This window comes from Brachypodium distachyon, chromosome 2 (assembly GCF_000005505.3).
Source record: "Brachypodium distachyon strain Bd21 chromosome 2, Brachypodium_distachyon_v3.0, whole genome shotgun sequence".
NCBI classification, from domain to species: Eukaryota; Viridiplantae; Streptophyta; class Magnoliopsida; order Poales; family Poaceae; genus Brachypodium; species Brachypodium distachyon.
The window spans coordinates 58,358,718-58,375,124 of NC_016132.3; the positions used below are offsets into that span (position 1 = coordinate 58,358,718).

General features: G+C 40.9%; 2 protein-coding genes across 2 annotated transcripts; both read right to left on the reverse strand.

The window, feature by feature from the left end:
- Positions 1-34: 34 nt before the first annotated feature.
- LOC100831335 (receptor like protein 6-like) lies at positions 35-4,287 on the reverse strand. Its single transcript, XM_014898680.1, has 2 exons — positions 2,682-4,287; positions 35-1,908 (listed from the first exon to the last, which is right to left on the reverse strand). The coding sequence occupies exons 1-2, from the start codon at positions 4,285-4,287 to the stop codon at positions 35-37; spliced, it is 3,480 nt and encodes a 1,159-aa protein (XP_014754166.1).
- Positions 4,288-7,284: 2,997 nt separating this feature from the next.
- Positions 7,285-9,383, reverse strand: LOC100822420 (mitochondrial import inner membrane translocase subunit PAM16 like 2). The gene is made up of 4 exons (XM_003565073.4): positions 9,098-9,383; positions 8,857-8,944; positions 8,070-8,200; positions 7,285-7,605 (listed from the first exon to the last, which is right to left on the reverse strand). Exons 1-4 carry the CDS (start codon positions 9,098-9,100, stop codon positions 7,486-7,488), a joined length of 342 nt encoding a protein of 113 aa, XP_003565121.1. The 5' UTR covers positions 9,101-9,383; the 3' UTR covers positions 7,285-7,485.
- Between the last annotated feature and the right edge of the window lie 7,024 nt (positions 9,384-16,407).

Consider the following 16,407-nt stretch of genomic DNA (forward strand, 5'->3'; position numbering starts at 1 on the left):
GTACTGACCGTCAGCCTGTGCCCTCAGACCATGTTCACATAATCCGAAACCATTTGCTGATTTTACCCCATTTCATCAGAAGACCTGCTGTGAATCCAACGCCAAAGCCCACCCCAACAAAGAGAAACAAGATAATATCAACATGATTTTCGGATATGTTTACTTGTGCCTCATTTGGATTACTTGAATCGCCACATGGTTTGGACAAAGGTGGTCCACAGAGCCCTGCATTCCCTTCATATGAAGTGTTTTCAAAAGTCGCAAACTGATGTGATTGTGGTATTCTTCCATACAGCTTGTTTTGGCATAAGTTCAGGGTGCCAAGAAATGTTAAATTTGTTAGCTCTTGTGAAATCTCCCCAGAAAGCTCATTCCAGGACAGGTCTAATGATTCCAACTGACGCATCTCACCAATTTGTGGTGGAATCCTCCCAGCAAATGCATTACGTGACATGTTCAATATACGAAGTGAAACTAGCCTGCCAGTTGATTCAGGAATGTTACCATCCAATGCATTATTTGAGAAATCAATTGCAGTTAGTGTAGTCAACACTTTTTCAAATGTAACGTATTGCCCTTTGTATGCGATTGCAACAGTATCTTGGTAGTATGCATTTATAAACGTCGGATGATCTAAGATGTCCCCTGTATCTTCGAACTTTGCCATCATAGATGTAAACTTCTCAAACCATCGTGGGTCCAAGGTACCAGAGAAGTTGTTTGAGGATATATCAATGATCTGTAACTCTGAGAAGTATTCCCCTAATTTTTTATCTCTGGAAGGATATGCAAGTGAGCCGTAGAACTGGTTGGATCTCACAACAAGGACACTGAAATGGGAAAGCCTACCCAGCCATGATGGGAAAGTGTCAACCATCTGGTTGTTTCCAACGTCAAGAACCTCCAAATCAGCGCAGTTAGAAAGAGACCTAGGCAGCTGCCCATGAATCTTATTGCCGTGTAAATTTATTGTCTGAAGCTTACAGTGCTCACTAACATTATGAGGCAATGTCCCCTGAAAGTTATTCTCCCTCAAATTTAATATACCCAAGTGGCTATCTTCTATCAGGCAGGATGGTATTACCCCACTGAAGTTGTTATATGACAGGTCAAGGATTTGGAGGTTGCTTGAATCACAAATAGAATGTGGTATGTGCCCATTTATGTTATTTCTGGACATTTTGAGATAAACAGTTTTGCTAAGATAAGCAGTGAAGTTTGACATAACAGAAGAGAATCTATTGTTTGAATAATCCAAGACTTGACTGAAACTGCTATATGCTGTCAACAGGTTTGGCATCGGGATCTGGCCTTCAAGTCTATTGAAACTGAGATCAAGAGATTCCAAACGACTGTTAGGGAGATCATCTGAAGTGAGTTGCATGTATGTGAATATGTTGTGCGAAAGATTCAAAACCATAAGGCTATCATCCCATGTCTCCCATATCCATTTGGGTATCGTCCCAGGTATTTTGTTGCTCGAAAGGTCCAATGCCTGGATATGATTTACTTGCATCAAGAATCTAGGAATTCTTGTCATGTTGCAAGATACAAGTTCTAATCTAAAGAGTTTAGGGAGTAAGGGCACTGTGGGTTTACTGTCTTCTTCATCCAAGACGGACAACCTGTTGTTTGAGAGACCCAAGTAACCAAGCTTTCTTAACTTCCAAGGTGAACTCGGTTGTACTAAACCTGTTAAATTGTTTGAGCTAAGATCCAGGGCCACCAAACTTTTGAGTTGAAATAATGATGACGGAATCTGTCCACTAATCTGATTTTCACGCAAATAAACAACTGATAGGTGTGAATTTAGTGTATCGAACTCTTCTACCGCTCCAGAAAGTTGGTTTGATGAAAGGTCGAGCAGTAACATTGCTGGAGAAGTGAATAGAGATGTTGGAATATCTCCTGCACAGAGAGTTAAATAAATGGTTATACGTTGACATCATTTAGTGAAGACAAGGAACTGCATATTCTGTAGAACGAAAGTATGAATCCCCAAGCTTGGAGAGATGTTACATACAGAAAGGTTAAACAGATCAAGGAATCCTTGTTGTAGTTACTCCGTTCCTAATATAAAAAGTCATAACTTTGTCCTAAATCAAGCTTCTTCAAATTTGACCAAATTTATAGAAAAATATATTAAGACCTACAATATCAAATGAGTATATTATAAATGATATATATGTAATGACAGATTTAATAAAACTAGATGTTGGTAGAATTTTCTATAAACTTGGTCGAACTTGAAGAAGTTTGACTTAGGACAAAGATAAGACTTCATATATTTAGGAACAAAGGTAGTACTAGTATATTAAGAACATCCAACATAATCCGGTCGCCCAAGCTTGGAGAGATGTTCCCTTCTCTTAACAAGAAATTATGGAAGCCATTCAACACATGAACAAGAATGTATGGGTTTAGGTCGGGCTTCTTCAAGAAATTATAGCTTCCGTCCTGCCCTCTTAGACTGGCTGGTTGCTCTTGCCACCATGCCCTGATTTTGTTTCCTCTTTTGCTGCCTTGCCCCCTGTAACCCTGCTTTGTATTTGTTTTCTATTTATCAATATATTATATATTGTTGGATTCTTTCCTACAGTTTTGCTTTAAAAAAAGGGCTACAAAGAAAAGAAAGAACTCAAAATGAAACTAAGGAAGTTGGGTTATGAATTTACTCTTACCTCTAAGGCTATTATGTGCAAGATCCACATAAATCAGCTGAGTCAAGTTGACAAGTGTTGTACTTGGTATTGTGCCAGAAATCCCACAGCCCCTTAATACTAGTACCGTTAATTTGCTGAGCTGTCCAATATCTCTTGTTATAGGAGATAATGAGCCAATATAAGACATTTCCAAGATTCTTAGTTTTTTGAGATTACCAATTGAAGATGGTATTGCACCAGAGAAGCCACCACCGGAGATTCTCAAGGAAGTCAATTTGCTGAGGTTGCCAATTGATGGTGGTATTTGTCCAGTGAAGCCACAGCTAGTGAATTCCAAACTTGTCAAGTTGGTGAGGTTGCCAATGAAGGGAGGCATTATGCTGGAGGAATAGTAATCAGCGAGTTGCAAGCTTGTCAAGTTCTTAAGGCTACTAATCCATGGTCCTAACTCCCCAGAAAATAACCCAAAAGAGAGCTGCAATTTTTGCAAGGAGTTGAGCTTGTCGAACAATAAATCAGCAGGCTCCATGGAAATTGAACCTCCATCAATACCTAGCTCCCTCAGAGACAGGATGTTGCTAAAAGAGCTCAGCTTGATACCGGAGAAACTAGTATACTGTAGATTCAAAATCTCCAAAGAAGTCCCATTTGGAAATTTTTGTACATGCCCTGAGAGTTCAAAATTGTTTGACACATCAATCAATCTTATATTCTTCAGTTGAAAGATTTTCTGAGGAAACCAACCAGTGAAGTCATTATCGCTGAGTTGAAGAACACTAAGATTGTGAAAGTCCGATAAAAATTCCGGAACCACACCAGAAATCCAATAATTAAGCTTGAGGTTGATCACTGTAAGTGATCGGAGACTTGACAGGCAGTGGATTGGACCATGGAGGTTGCAGTTTACCATGCTAAGAACCTGAAGACGGGGAGCAGCTTTACCTAGATTACCACACCACGCTTCGCCGCTAGATATGTCCACCCCATCGAGGTAGAGTTCCCTCAGATTGGTAAGGTTTGCAAATAAGGTCTCAAACTTGGGTTCTCGTAGCTCCAGATAGTTGTAGGCATTCAAGACATCATACATATTGTTGAATTGCAAGGGATCAACGCCATGCAGTGAAGAAAGATCCAAGGATATGAGGCTCGTGAGCTTTCCTATGGCGATCGGTACCTGACCGTAGAGGCCTGAACAAGAAAGGTTGAGATGAGTGAGCTTTGACAGCCTCTCGAAGCCAGCTGCCGGAATGCGAGATCTGCCAAAATCATTCATGCTGAGGTCGAGGTAACGTAAGGAGGTGAGGTTGAAGAGCGCAGCATGGCAGCCGTAGCTGTAGAGTCCACAGCCACCGAGGTCAAGAACAGTGACATGGCCGCCGCCAGGATCACCCTCATCACAGCCGACGCCCTCCCAGTGGCAGCAGTCGGTACCAGGTTGCCACGACGACAGCGTAGTGGTCGAGTAGTCGAAGATGAAGGACTCCTTTAGTTGGAGAAGTGCTGCAGCCTGGTCTGGATGGCACAAAGATGAAGCTGTGGCATTACCAGGGGCATGAGAAGCAGATGCAGCTAACAAATAGAGTTGTATCAGTATGAAGATGGCAAGCAGGTGAGCACAAGCCATCGGTTCGTTTGGACCTCTGAAGTGCAACTAGACCCCCAGGAGAAGATATAACAACAACACGTTGTCTCTACATTGTCTCTTTATATACTTGAATGCAGCACTCCTGCATGGTCTCAACGAGAAAACATTGCATTGTCTCTTTCACTAAACAAAGAGCTAGATTGTGTTTTGTCTTTTTGTTCTGACGCAAGTGTGTTTTATTTTTTCTGAAGACAAGATGTGGTGCCATGGTGGAAGAAGTGGAAATTTATTTATGGCGAGGATGGTGACTTTGAAGCCAAGCCACTGCCTCCAAATGTCTTTAGTCTCCAGCTTCCTAGTACAATGTTTTCTTATTAGAGGTCAGTACGATGTACGATGTTGGCTGACGATAATGACAAGAGGTCACTTTTGAAGAGTTCCTTGGGAATATTTTGGAACAATCCTGTCGGCCACAACATTGGTTTACATGTATAGAAATAACCACCGGCCGGCGACCCTGGGCGGCTGCCCGGGCTCAGAAAAATAATGCTACTAATTAGTGTAGTTATGTGAAGGCTTAGTAGATTTATTTTTTCTTAAGCCAAATGCTGATTTATAAAGGTCTTGCCCAGGCTGCAGAAGTAGGCTGGCTCCGCCACTGGTAATAACTATGGCAGCTCATTCTTCTTTCAATATCAGGTTGGTTACATATATAGAACATTAGAACTAGATGTGGCCTTTTCAGTTAGGTCCACTTAATTCCTTAATAGTACAATTAGACGTATGAGAACATATACAGTATAACAAGAATTAGACATAACCTGGTACCAATCTAAAAACAGGAATGCATATTGTGATGACACAATTCAGGACAGTGATACAAAAGATCTCTCATGTATTAAAATTTCAACTGCTTAAGGCGACAAAGCACAGGCCTCGCCCTCATGTCATCATCCACATCAATGAGGGGCCGGCTTCTCACTGATCCTGTTCTCTGTCATATACAGAAATACCAAGAATTAATCATAACATGGTACCAATCTGAAAACAGGAATGCATATTGTGATGAAACAATTCGGCGACAGTGATACAAAAAGATCCATCATGTATAAATTTCAACTGCTTAAGGTGACAAAGCACCAGCCTCCAAATCATGTCATCATCCACATCCATGAGGGGCCGGCTTCTCACTGATCCTGTTCGTGTGGGTCAACAGCATGGGCCACATGGCCGGCTTCTCACTGATTCTAGTCATAATTGGAAGGGCATATGTATGATTGCATGCATATTATCGCCCAAAATGTTGCTGGTCCTTTCATTTTTTCAGAGAGAAAAATGCCTTATATATATGATTTTATAATGCTCCTGCACAATGCCTTCGTTTTGCTGAGGTGAAATCTAATTTCATTTCCAGGTTCCAACGCCAACGGTCTAGGTGGATTTGTCAGAAGGAGGTTGGAAGTTGTAGGAGAGATCGCCGTGAATCCCTAAAGAAAGCATGAACCAAAAACTAACATGCTTAATTACATGTCTAGGTAATTTTAATTTGTTCATGCAGTTTCGATCTTGTAGAACTTTCAGGTAGTTTCAGTCAGATACCATGAAACTGCATGGGTTCTGGGGTCTTGCATTTCTCGAGCTCTTTGCAGCTACTCCATGGAATCAGTAAGCAGTAGCATAGTTGTAAAAGACAGGACTATTGGTTTTTCTGAAACCTTCTGCCTGAAATCACATCTTCAGGCGATGTAAGAGGATGCTGGACGGAATTAACTCAGAAGGATTTGCAGCTCTGGAAGTAATTATTTAGTTTTCGGCAAATCAAGTGTAATCTACAGACCAGGTCAATTGGGTAAAATGATATACATATGCTTATGCTTATAGATAAGAATTTTCCAACAGAACAACGGTATAACGTTGTCTTATGTTATGGTTTTCTTTGTTTTGTTAAGGCAAGGCCTTTTTTAATGTATAAAACCAAGTAACACCAACAGACCAGAAAGCGATTCATCACCTATTTTGCAGCTGTGATAAGGCGAGGGAGAACAAGATGACAATATCTGAAGCAGGTGTTGCTGGTTTCCTCTAGCTGCCCTTGTGGTTACAGGCCGAGGCCAGAGCAATAGTTCCTCTTTTTGTTTTTTGAGTCTCCAGTGCAGTAGTTCCTAGATGAACAAGATGGATCATACTTTTTCTTTCTTTCTTAGAGAACAAGATGGCTGATCCTGCGTTTGCTCTAGTCAGCAGAGGGCTCAATTTCTGTTTTGACTCCAGCAAAAGTAAATGTAAATGCTGCGGGCTAGTTCTCAACTTCTGGATTCAGTTTGTTAAAAGTAACTTCTGAATTCCAGTTCACAATGTTGTTTTCGAAAACACACGAACAGTTGAGCGTTGGCAGCAGGATCCATTCATGACTTGCAAGCTTCCTGTTGCTGATTGATTCTTATCAGCACTATCTCTACTATACTACTCCCGTTCCTAAATATATGTTGTAGTTGTCATATAAAAAGTTTGACCAAGTTTTTAGAAAAATCTACCGTCATCTACAACTCCAAACTAGTTTTATACTTATTTGATACTGTAAATATTAAATATATTACTCCCATACTTTTCTATTAATTTGGTGAAACTTTAAGAAACTTGACTTAGGACAAAACTGGAAGAACTTATCTTTAGAAACGACGGTAACAGTAGCTACATTTCAACAATTCACAAGCCCTGTCGACCAGCTCCTGCTGATGAATCCATCATGGCGGCAGATACATCATCTCCTCCTGACCAAATAATCTTTTGGCAATAATGCAGTGTAAGGAACAATTCTTCAGGTCAACAGATTTGGAATCATCTCAACACAGCTACAGCTCAGTGTAAATTGGGACAACTAACCCCATATTTGTGTTCTACTAGAATGGTAGGGCAATTCTAGAAAACTCGGAACACATACACAAGCTGGTACAACAATCAAGTGTTAATTAAGAACGATCACAATGATGCCAAAACTTTGGTAAATGGATTTGCAAGCAAATGAGGCAGTATCGCTAAGAATCAAACAGAATCGTGTGCTTTCTTGTTGTCCAATGTATTATTCAAGTCAAGTAGAACAATTTCTTGTTACATCCAATTAACTTGATACATGCATCATATAACTTAGACAGAGCTGTGATCTCTAGCCGCATAAAAAAAGATTGATTATATCGAACACTCCAAATGGAACTGGTGTACTCCTTGAACAAAATGATCTCAGTTTGTTACGTCAGGCTTATGGTATATGGATTCCAGACATTCTTTGGCACGGTGGACCTTTGACTGGAGATAAAAGCTTCCGCCCTTGGCATTCTTCTCAAACATTACATCATACTTCTGCAAAATATTTAAAAGGGATAAAATTAGTATCAGTTTATGTCCAAAACAAATGGCTATATATGTGGTGTTAACCATTTTAACAGTGTGATGCTGTTTTAGACATTTTTTCTCGAACACGCCGAGCGGCGTGTCTTTTCCATTAAGAAGAAAGCGCAAGAAGCGCAAGTACAAGCAGGCAACAAAGGAGTCCCAAAGGGCTCAAAAATAAAAAGGAAAAGAAAGAAAGAAAGAAAGAAAGAAAGAAAGAAAGAAAGAAAGAAAGAAAGCTATACAGGGAGCTGTTTTAGACATTGGCTCATACTTCTGTAATTTAACATCAGTTTTAAGCTAAAGAACTGCCATGGATGTGCTTACTTCCGTGAATCCTATGGTTTAACCATAAATCATATGAATATCACAAAGAAAAAACAGTTTCTACTTGCTAGAACATATTGACAGAATTGTCGCATATTATCACACACCTGCATGATCTCTTCCCAACTCGTCTTTTCACTGATACCCAGTATTTGCCTGGCTTCTTGCTCAGTCATGGCCTTGCTAGCCCTTCGAATACCATTTATAGCTTCCTGGGCAGCTCCGGTTTTATTTGCATCTATAAGATTATTTTTTTTGCATATTATCAGTTGTTTTCAGAAAAGTGGATGGAGCATCAGCACAAGTAGTAGATGTTTCTATGGATCATTAGCAACCTAAGGGAAGAAACAGTATCCAACTTTGCATTTTTCAACTACATCAGAACAGTAATATGCAAGATACAGTCAATATAAAAAATTACAAAAATTTCCAAGCAGACCTTAGACTATTTACTGTAATTTAGGCGAACAAGGGTTGTTGATCTACAGGCTTATGCCTCACCTTTGAATGCATAAAGTTCATGATAATTTTGCAGACATTTCTCAACAGTTCAAGACAGGGTCAAATGCCACTAAGATGAATCAAGTTTTAATTTAACCAAATGATCATTCAGACTGAAATGAATTCAGTATATTCATCCTTTCATACTAAATGACAAGTAATACTACCATGATGACAGTAACAAACATAAAATGGCAATAACTCATGATTAATACGGAGTAGATACCAAACTTTTCTGTGTTCGTAGTTGCAATTGAAGCAGTCTAGCATTTCAAACTATGCCCCCTCAAGCCAGCACAGCAACACAATGCATGTTACCATCATATCACCATCAGAACAAAAAAAACACGTATTTTTCTATCAAGGGGGTGATGGTAGAGCAGAGGCACTCACTGACGATGGCCTGGCGGTAGGCCTGGATCACCGCCCTGCCGACGACGGTGCCGCCCATGACGATGAGGTTCGCAAGCAACCTCCCGGCCTGCAGGAAACCAGCAAAGCAGGCAGGCAGAGAACATCAGCCACGCGGTCCATCAATCAAATCCCGAACAGGCCGTGAAACACACCCCCAGAATCGAATCAAATCGAGAAACACACCCCCGGATAAAGAAAAACCCGGCGTACGTAAACGTACCATCTCGCTCTAATTCGTTTCCCCACTCCTCCGGCGAATAGGCGTGGAAGAAACCCTAGGCGGCCGCGACTGTCGTCGTCGTCGTATCGAGCCAGGCGCTCGCGAGGGCGGGCGGAGGAGCAGCCGCGGGACGGAGGGCGTGCGGGAGAGGCGGGAGCGAGTTTGTCCCTGGAAACTCGACGCCGGCGGTAGCGCTAGCGGCGGCGGCCGCAATCGGTGTCGGGTTTGGCTTTGTTTCGGGAGGAAGAAGAGGGCGAATCCGGGCTGCTTTGATTTGTTGGTTTGGGTCTTGAGAGTTGTTCGTCTTGGGAAGCAAGAAAGGTTCCTGCAGTGGGCTGGTGCAAGTGGGCTGCGCGCTTGGGCTGGTCGGCCAGTTTTACTAGGCCGTACCAGGCCCAGTATACAGAGCGAGCAGCTTGCGAAAGCAGCCGAGAACAGAGAGTTCGTGGTCAGGATCTTCAACGCTTTCTTCGACGGGAGGAGCGAGAGGAAGAGGAAGAAGAAGCTGGCTGCGGAGGAAGAAGCGCGACGACGGAACGACGCCTTATTTCCATCGATCTAGCAGCATTTCGACAATTAATACGGATCGAAGAGAGTAGCAAATTTTATGTTGATCGCGGGTGTTTTTTTTCTCTGGCTATAAACTGTCAATGCGCTGGTGTACTTTTTTTTTTTTGAGAGGAATGCGCTGGTGTACGTATGTCTCCTCCGGTAGAACGGGCCTTACTTCCAAAGAATACAAAGACGAAACTTGTTTAAGAATTTGGAGGCCTCGAAATCCATCCAACGCTGCTTTCCTCGGAGAGGCCGGCCCACAACAGCACAGGGCAGTGCAGTGCCTTGAACGGGCTCCCTTTTCTTTACGGCCCACTGTAACCTCGGCCCATCTAGCATTGGCACCACGCACGAGGATGCTCGTAGGAAAAAATTCGAATCGAGGATGCGCTCAAAGGAAGCCGTTGAATGGTAGATGAACGTGTGCTAGTGCTATCAACGAGGAGTTACTAGACCACGATAAATTAATCAAGCTTCTAGTAGAGCAAAATTGGATTTGTTGATTGGTTTGGAAAAAATCGTAACGCATTGCAATGTGATGTGGAATTTGTTAACCTTTTTTCTGATCATGGCAATGCAAAAGTAATTGGTTCAGATAATCTGATAGCTATCGTTGGAGCTAGTAGAGATGGTGCATTAATCAGTTGATTTTAACTTGTAGGGTGATTATATTGATTAAGTAAGTCAATTTTCAAGTTCTGAAGAATAATAACTAAAAGGTGTCCGTAATTTGGAAAACGTACGTGTCCATCCAAACTTTGAGAAAACGAATGACCATTAATTTGGGACCTAAATTGCTGCACCATGAGTTAACGGCGGACAAGTTGATCAACTAGATTATGAAATTTGAGATTTTCTACAAACGCGTACACCATGGACGTGACGCCTTTTATACGTACCAAGACAGGAAATCAAGATCAATCGCAAACGCATTCCCCGTTTTAGATAAACTCATTAATATGCATGTACACTGAACTAAAGAATTTTTTCAAATCCACTGAAATTAGCTTCTGAAAATCTCAGCCACCTAAAAGTGCACACATGCATGCTGGATCGACAATGTGTGATTGTCCAAGAAAACTAACTCGTGCTTTCCCGATCCTAAATTCTTATTGTTTTTAGGCACTAAAACAACAACAATAATTTAGTATCCGAGGAAGTATTCCCTAACTCGGAATATCAGGTTTTAAAAACATATGACTTGGCCATTCAAGAAAACTTCAAGCAATTGCTGACCGGTATATAAGTATCCTCTTTCTTCCGGTCGCACCGAATCAATTAATTCGTGTCAAACAAAAAACAAATTAATCAAGCAAACATCATGCATGAATCTGATATGGCAATCGACATAGAAAATTAAAAGCGGGAAACAGCCGAGAAAATGCATGTCGACACCCGGATCGGACGACATGGCAAGCCAGTCCTAGGGATGCGTACCTTGCTGCCACATGATGAATCGGATGACAACATCCTGTCCTCATCGTCCAGATCTCTAACGCCGTCAGCTTTTTTATTAATTGACCTTTTTCGGCACAACATTAGAAACTGCTTTTAATCTGTAGGTAGCAAATAAAAACGATATATTCAGCAAAAAAGAAAGGCTAGCTTGTAGTACCATTTCACTCTGTTTACTTGTCGGTGAGCGGCCGGATTCCATGCATTTGCATGGGCACAGCACACCTTGTTGCAATCCCACTGCCAAATAAAATGTGCACTTATAGGGCATATTTTAATTGTTTGCATGTAATTTTTGGCTAATTTAATTTTGGGAACACGAATGTATTATTTCATGTGGAGATTCCCTACGAGAAGCAACAAATATAATTCAAACAACAATATGGTGTATCAATTGCTCACAAAGGTCGCCCCTTTCTATGAGTTCTGTTTTCTTTCTTTGATTATATTTAGTTACATTGTTTTCTTTTCTTTTTTTGCGCTTAACCCCCCCCCCCCCCCTCTAAAACAGCTGCTGGTAGATAATTAACTAGAGTGTGAAGAATCAATAATATTGGGAAGTACAACTCGATCGATCGCATGCTTCATGGCCTAAACACATATGTCTACATGTGACCATGTATGCATTGAGCAGTTGATTCGATCGAGATGACGACATGCAAGCATGGATTATTGCCTGTGGGATCTGCTCTACAGAACTAGCCACTTTACCTAGCTAGCTCTTTTTATGAACATAACACAGTACTATGAAAGCATGCACAGGGATGTTGACATTTGATTAGCTAGCGCAAATTGGTGTTAACTATATATAATTCAAAAATCAATTTTGCCAAGATTAAACTACCTATACATCTGTCGATCGAGACATTGCCTACGCCTTTTCGAATGACCTGGGAGACATTGGGGGCGGGGGGCGCGTCGATGTCGTGATCATGACTTTGCATGGTCCAACATAGTTTTGGGTCTTCCTTTTGTTGTAAGAGGGGAAAAAAACTAGTTGTGATTTCATGCATCCCACTCGGCTTAATTCTTCGACATGATCATTTTCATCGACAAATTAATTATAATTATTTTATAATCCCTCCGTTCTTAAATTTTTGTCATGGTTTTAGTACACAAACTAACTATTTTTTGACATTTACAAATCGTAGCAGTAACTAATTTAATTTGGATCTATCTAACGCACACAACTTTGCGCCATCAACATCGCCACAATAGCCAGCTGGAGCTATAGTACTAGTACCAAATTAATTAATTCAGGAACGGTAGATGACAAAGCCAACCTACCTGCCGTCTAAAACACACGCCGCACACAAACTGACGATATAGCTGCCCTTCCAAATCAAGAAGAGGCAGAACTAGGCTATAGCTTGCTCTAGCCATAGGCGCCGCCGCCGCCGGCGATCGATCTATCGTTGACGCTGGCTGGCCGGCCGGCCGATTGATGGCGGCGACCATGGACTGCGCGATCCAGGTGGTGCTGAGAGTGGTGATGAGGGGGAGCATCTGCCGGCTGCACGAGGCGGTCGCCATGGCGGTCGAGCTCGGCACGGCGCTGCTCATGGCGGTGCGGTTCTCCGGAACCGCCTTCCGCCGCAACCCGGCAGCGGTCCCGGGATCATCGACACGGTACTACTACAACGCCCCGGTGTCGGCCGCTTCCATGGTCGGCATGTCCAGGCTTGACAGGCACTGACGACGATGGCTGATTGTGCTTGCTTGATTTGTGAGTAATAAATAAATTTTGTATATGATTAAGTACATATATACATAGACATACATCCCTATATATCGAGTGAGCAACCTTCGGCATGGTAATTGTTCACTTGCATACAATTTTAGACAGAAATGGTACTGTGTGCTATATTGGATCTCGATCATGGTTGTTCAATTTTGTTCGATCCCCTCTTGCTAGTTCCTTTTTTATTATCCTGATTCTTGATTTAGAATCATGTGATTATGCACGAATAGTGACCTAATTAATCTACCTGCAGATAGTAATTCGATCTAGAATATATGGATAGAGCATATCACAGGAAGAATCGACAGAAAACAACCGAAAATCAGTTGCTCTGGATATACTCTAATAATTAGGTGTATGGAGATCATTAGGATTTGGGTCACCAAATTAATATCTATGATGTTCATGTTTTTATGTTGAGGTTCAACAAACTGTGAAGTAATGTTGCATTGTTTGTAGTAGTCTTTGAAATTTGATCTTGTAAACGACATATAGGGTGCATTCTTTTCGGCTTCTAGCACCGGTTTCTCCTAGAAGCTGCCCGCACCTAGTTTCTTGGAGAAGCCGCATCACAAATTTAACTAGATTTCCAAAGTAGTTTGGGCCAAACTAGTTTAGTATCCTAATCAAATTTAGGTGACGGCTTTTCCAAGAAGCTGGGGGAGGGCAGCTTCTCAGAGAAGTCGGTCCAGGAAGCCGAAAAGAACCGGCCCATATACTCCCTCGATCCTATCCAAATTAATTTGGTCTAGATACACATGTATCTATCTAGACGCGTTTCAATATATAGATTCGCTCATTTTGAAAAAAGAAAAAAAAACTGAAATTTGGATCGGTGGGAGTAGTTAAGATGACTGTATTATAAACTCTAAGAGAAGTAACACAGTATGGTTTCATCCCAATTCAATCAATAATCTCACCATTATGGATGTTATAGGCAACATCCATAACCTCAAGTTGCTGCTTCTCTGCTATGAAGCTATGCCTACATTTTTTTTTACAAAGAAATTTTTTCATTATCTCTCGGCCTCTGCATCCATATCATGATCCTCACAACAAAAAATTATTACAAGCCAAGTACAAGACCATGCCAAAAAAGACAAATGACTACAAGAAATAAAATGCCATCAAACACCTTCGGAACTATCCAAGATCGATGGTCGTTCCAACCAATGAAAGCTAGGATGTAAAGCCAGTGGATATATACTCATCTTCACAATATCGTAAGAGAAAAGTTGTCATTCAAAACTAACCTAGCTACAAGAATATGTTGAACTATAAATTAGATGATTTCACAGTCATATATCTTGGCATGCGAAATTATTAGTTGAAGAATTAGTAGTATTGAAGAGTAAAAACTACATGACTTGAGATATGTCTGCACGCCCATAGCCGGATGTCATCTTTTGCATCCTCGGACGGCTTATATATGTGACTTTTGATATTGGTTTCAGCCTTGATTGTATTTTAAGCTATATCGCATGTTTGATACTTTGATACTCCGGTACAATTGTTTCCCTCATTAAACATGCCTACACGCTTATAATTCCTATATATGAAGTCAGTCAAATGCCTTTTGTCATTTTTTTTCTAAACTTACTTTCTGAGGTCTAGGAATACTAAGGAATTTGGATGTGGGAAAGCCATCTATAGGAATTTTGAAAGTTCCAATCCTCCAAACCAAAAGGTCTCTATAGGGAAAGTTCTTATTAAAATTCAACAAATTTGTTTTGAATTTTTTGCAATACAGACGAGTCCTAATTGCTAATAGTAGTTTGTCAATCAATTGTGTGTGTGACACCTTGCGAGTTGCATTAAAAATGAAATAGTAATTGCAGGATAATTCTTGATCTAGAAAAATATATCCATGTAGTATAGTCTGCTATTTACGGCTATTTACCTGCTAGTAAGTTTTTTATAGACGCACGTTAAACCGTTTAAATTTTATGCACAAGAAACATGGCTGATTAACTGCAAGCAATGTCAAGTGTCAACAACGTACGAAAGTGCATATATATTTGCGGCCAGCCACATGGGAGTGAGCACATCATGTTGAAATCACTGCTGCAGGTTGGCGTTGGTGGTTAGAACCAAAACTATACCATAAGGTCTGACTTTGCCGTCCTTAGGTTTCAGGGAATAATTAGTACGGTTTTGCTTTCGCTTCGAAAGGTTTCGACCCTGTTAATTTTGGGGGCCAACTACCGTATTCGGCACATTCAAATAAAATAAATAAATCATCCATGAGAATTCATTCAGAAAAGCGATCGAGTATATGTGAAAAAAGGAAATTAGAAACTTAGTTGCATATAAGGTCTTTCCGTCGTTAATGGTGTACTATTTGAAGGATTTTCATAAGGATTGTGAAGCTAGACTGAAGTCATCATTAGAAAAAAAAAATTATACGGGGTAACGCTCTTTGATTTGTAAGAATGTATATGCCATATTTTTTTTCCCCAGGGACTCCTTAGCGCCGTGCTTCACCGCAAAAATTCCATTAACGAAAGGTCGCCGGCCGGCCTCTTTCATTTGCAGGATTACAAAAAAGATTACGCATGACAATCCAATCTCACGTTTTGCTATATCTAAGTCCAAAGGTTTTCGCTTTGTCAATGTTTGTGCGTTGGCTTTGTGCTTAATTAGCAAAGTTACCGACAACCTCTCTGTGCCAGATGAAATGTGTGTACTTATTATTTTGTTTTGTACTAGCACCATATAATCCGTGGGTTGCTACGGATTAAACGACAAGTACATTACGTGAACGTTAATTGTTCTATGGGTCTGTCTACAGCTCAGTCGACTGAGAAATTGTTTTTCTCGGTCGACGAGCCTGTAGGCCGGAGTCCCGATCGATCTCTCCCTCGGCACGTGCGTTTGTTTGTGTATGCGATTTATCTGTGTTTTTATGTTTAGAGATGCCTGATAATAGAATGAAAAAACACGGTTATTGTTGCAGCCGTAGTTTTTCTAGTTACTCCTGTAATTTTTATTTTTGCATGGGGTTGCGGTTGTAATTTTTAAAATCGCACCCTTAATTTTCTGTTGCACGTTCATAGGTTTGTGACTGTAATTTCCAGTTGTACCCGCAATTTTCCACGTAGCATCAGGTTTTGGCTTTAATTTTTTCAGTTGCACCCATAATTTTCCCCGTCGCATGGAGTTGCGACGGCAATTTTTTCAGTTACACCGTAATTTTCCCCGTTACATGGGGTTGCCATTGTTTTTTTTTGCACCCGTAATATTTCCCATTGCATGGGGTTGCGGCTGTAATTTTTTTTATTAGCACCCGTAATTTTTCCCGTTGGATGGGTTTGCGACAGTAATTTTTTCAGGGGCATCCGTAATTTTTCCCGTTGCCTGAGATAGCAACTGTAAATTTTTCAGTTGTCCCCGTAATTTTTTTTCCGTTTCATGGGTTGCAAAAATACAACAACCAATTCCTGACACGAAATCCGAAGGTACAAATTAGAAGTTTAATTGGTGGATACTATAGACCCGTTAGAAAGAAAATGAGACACCGTTTCACAAAACCCACTCGATTTAATTCTCCACACAAATA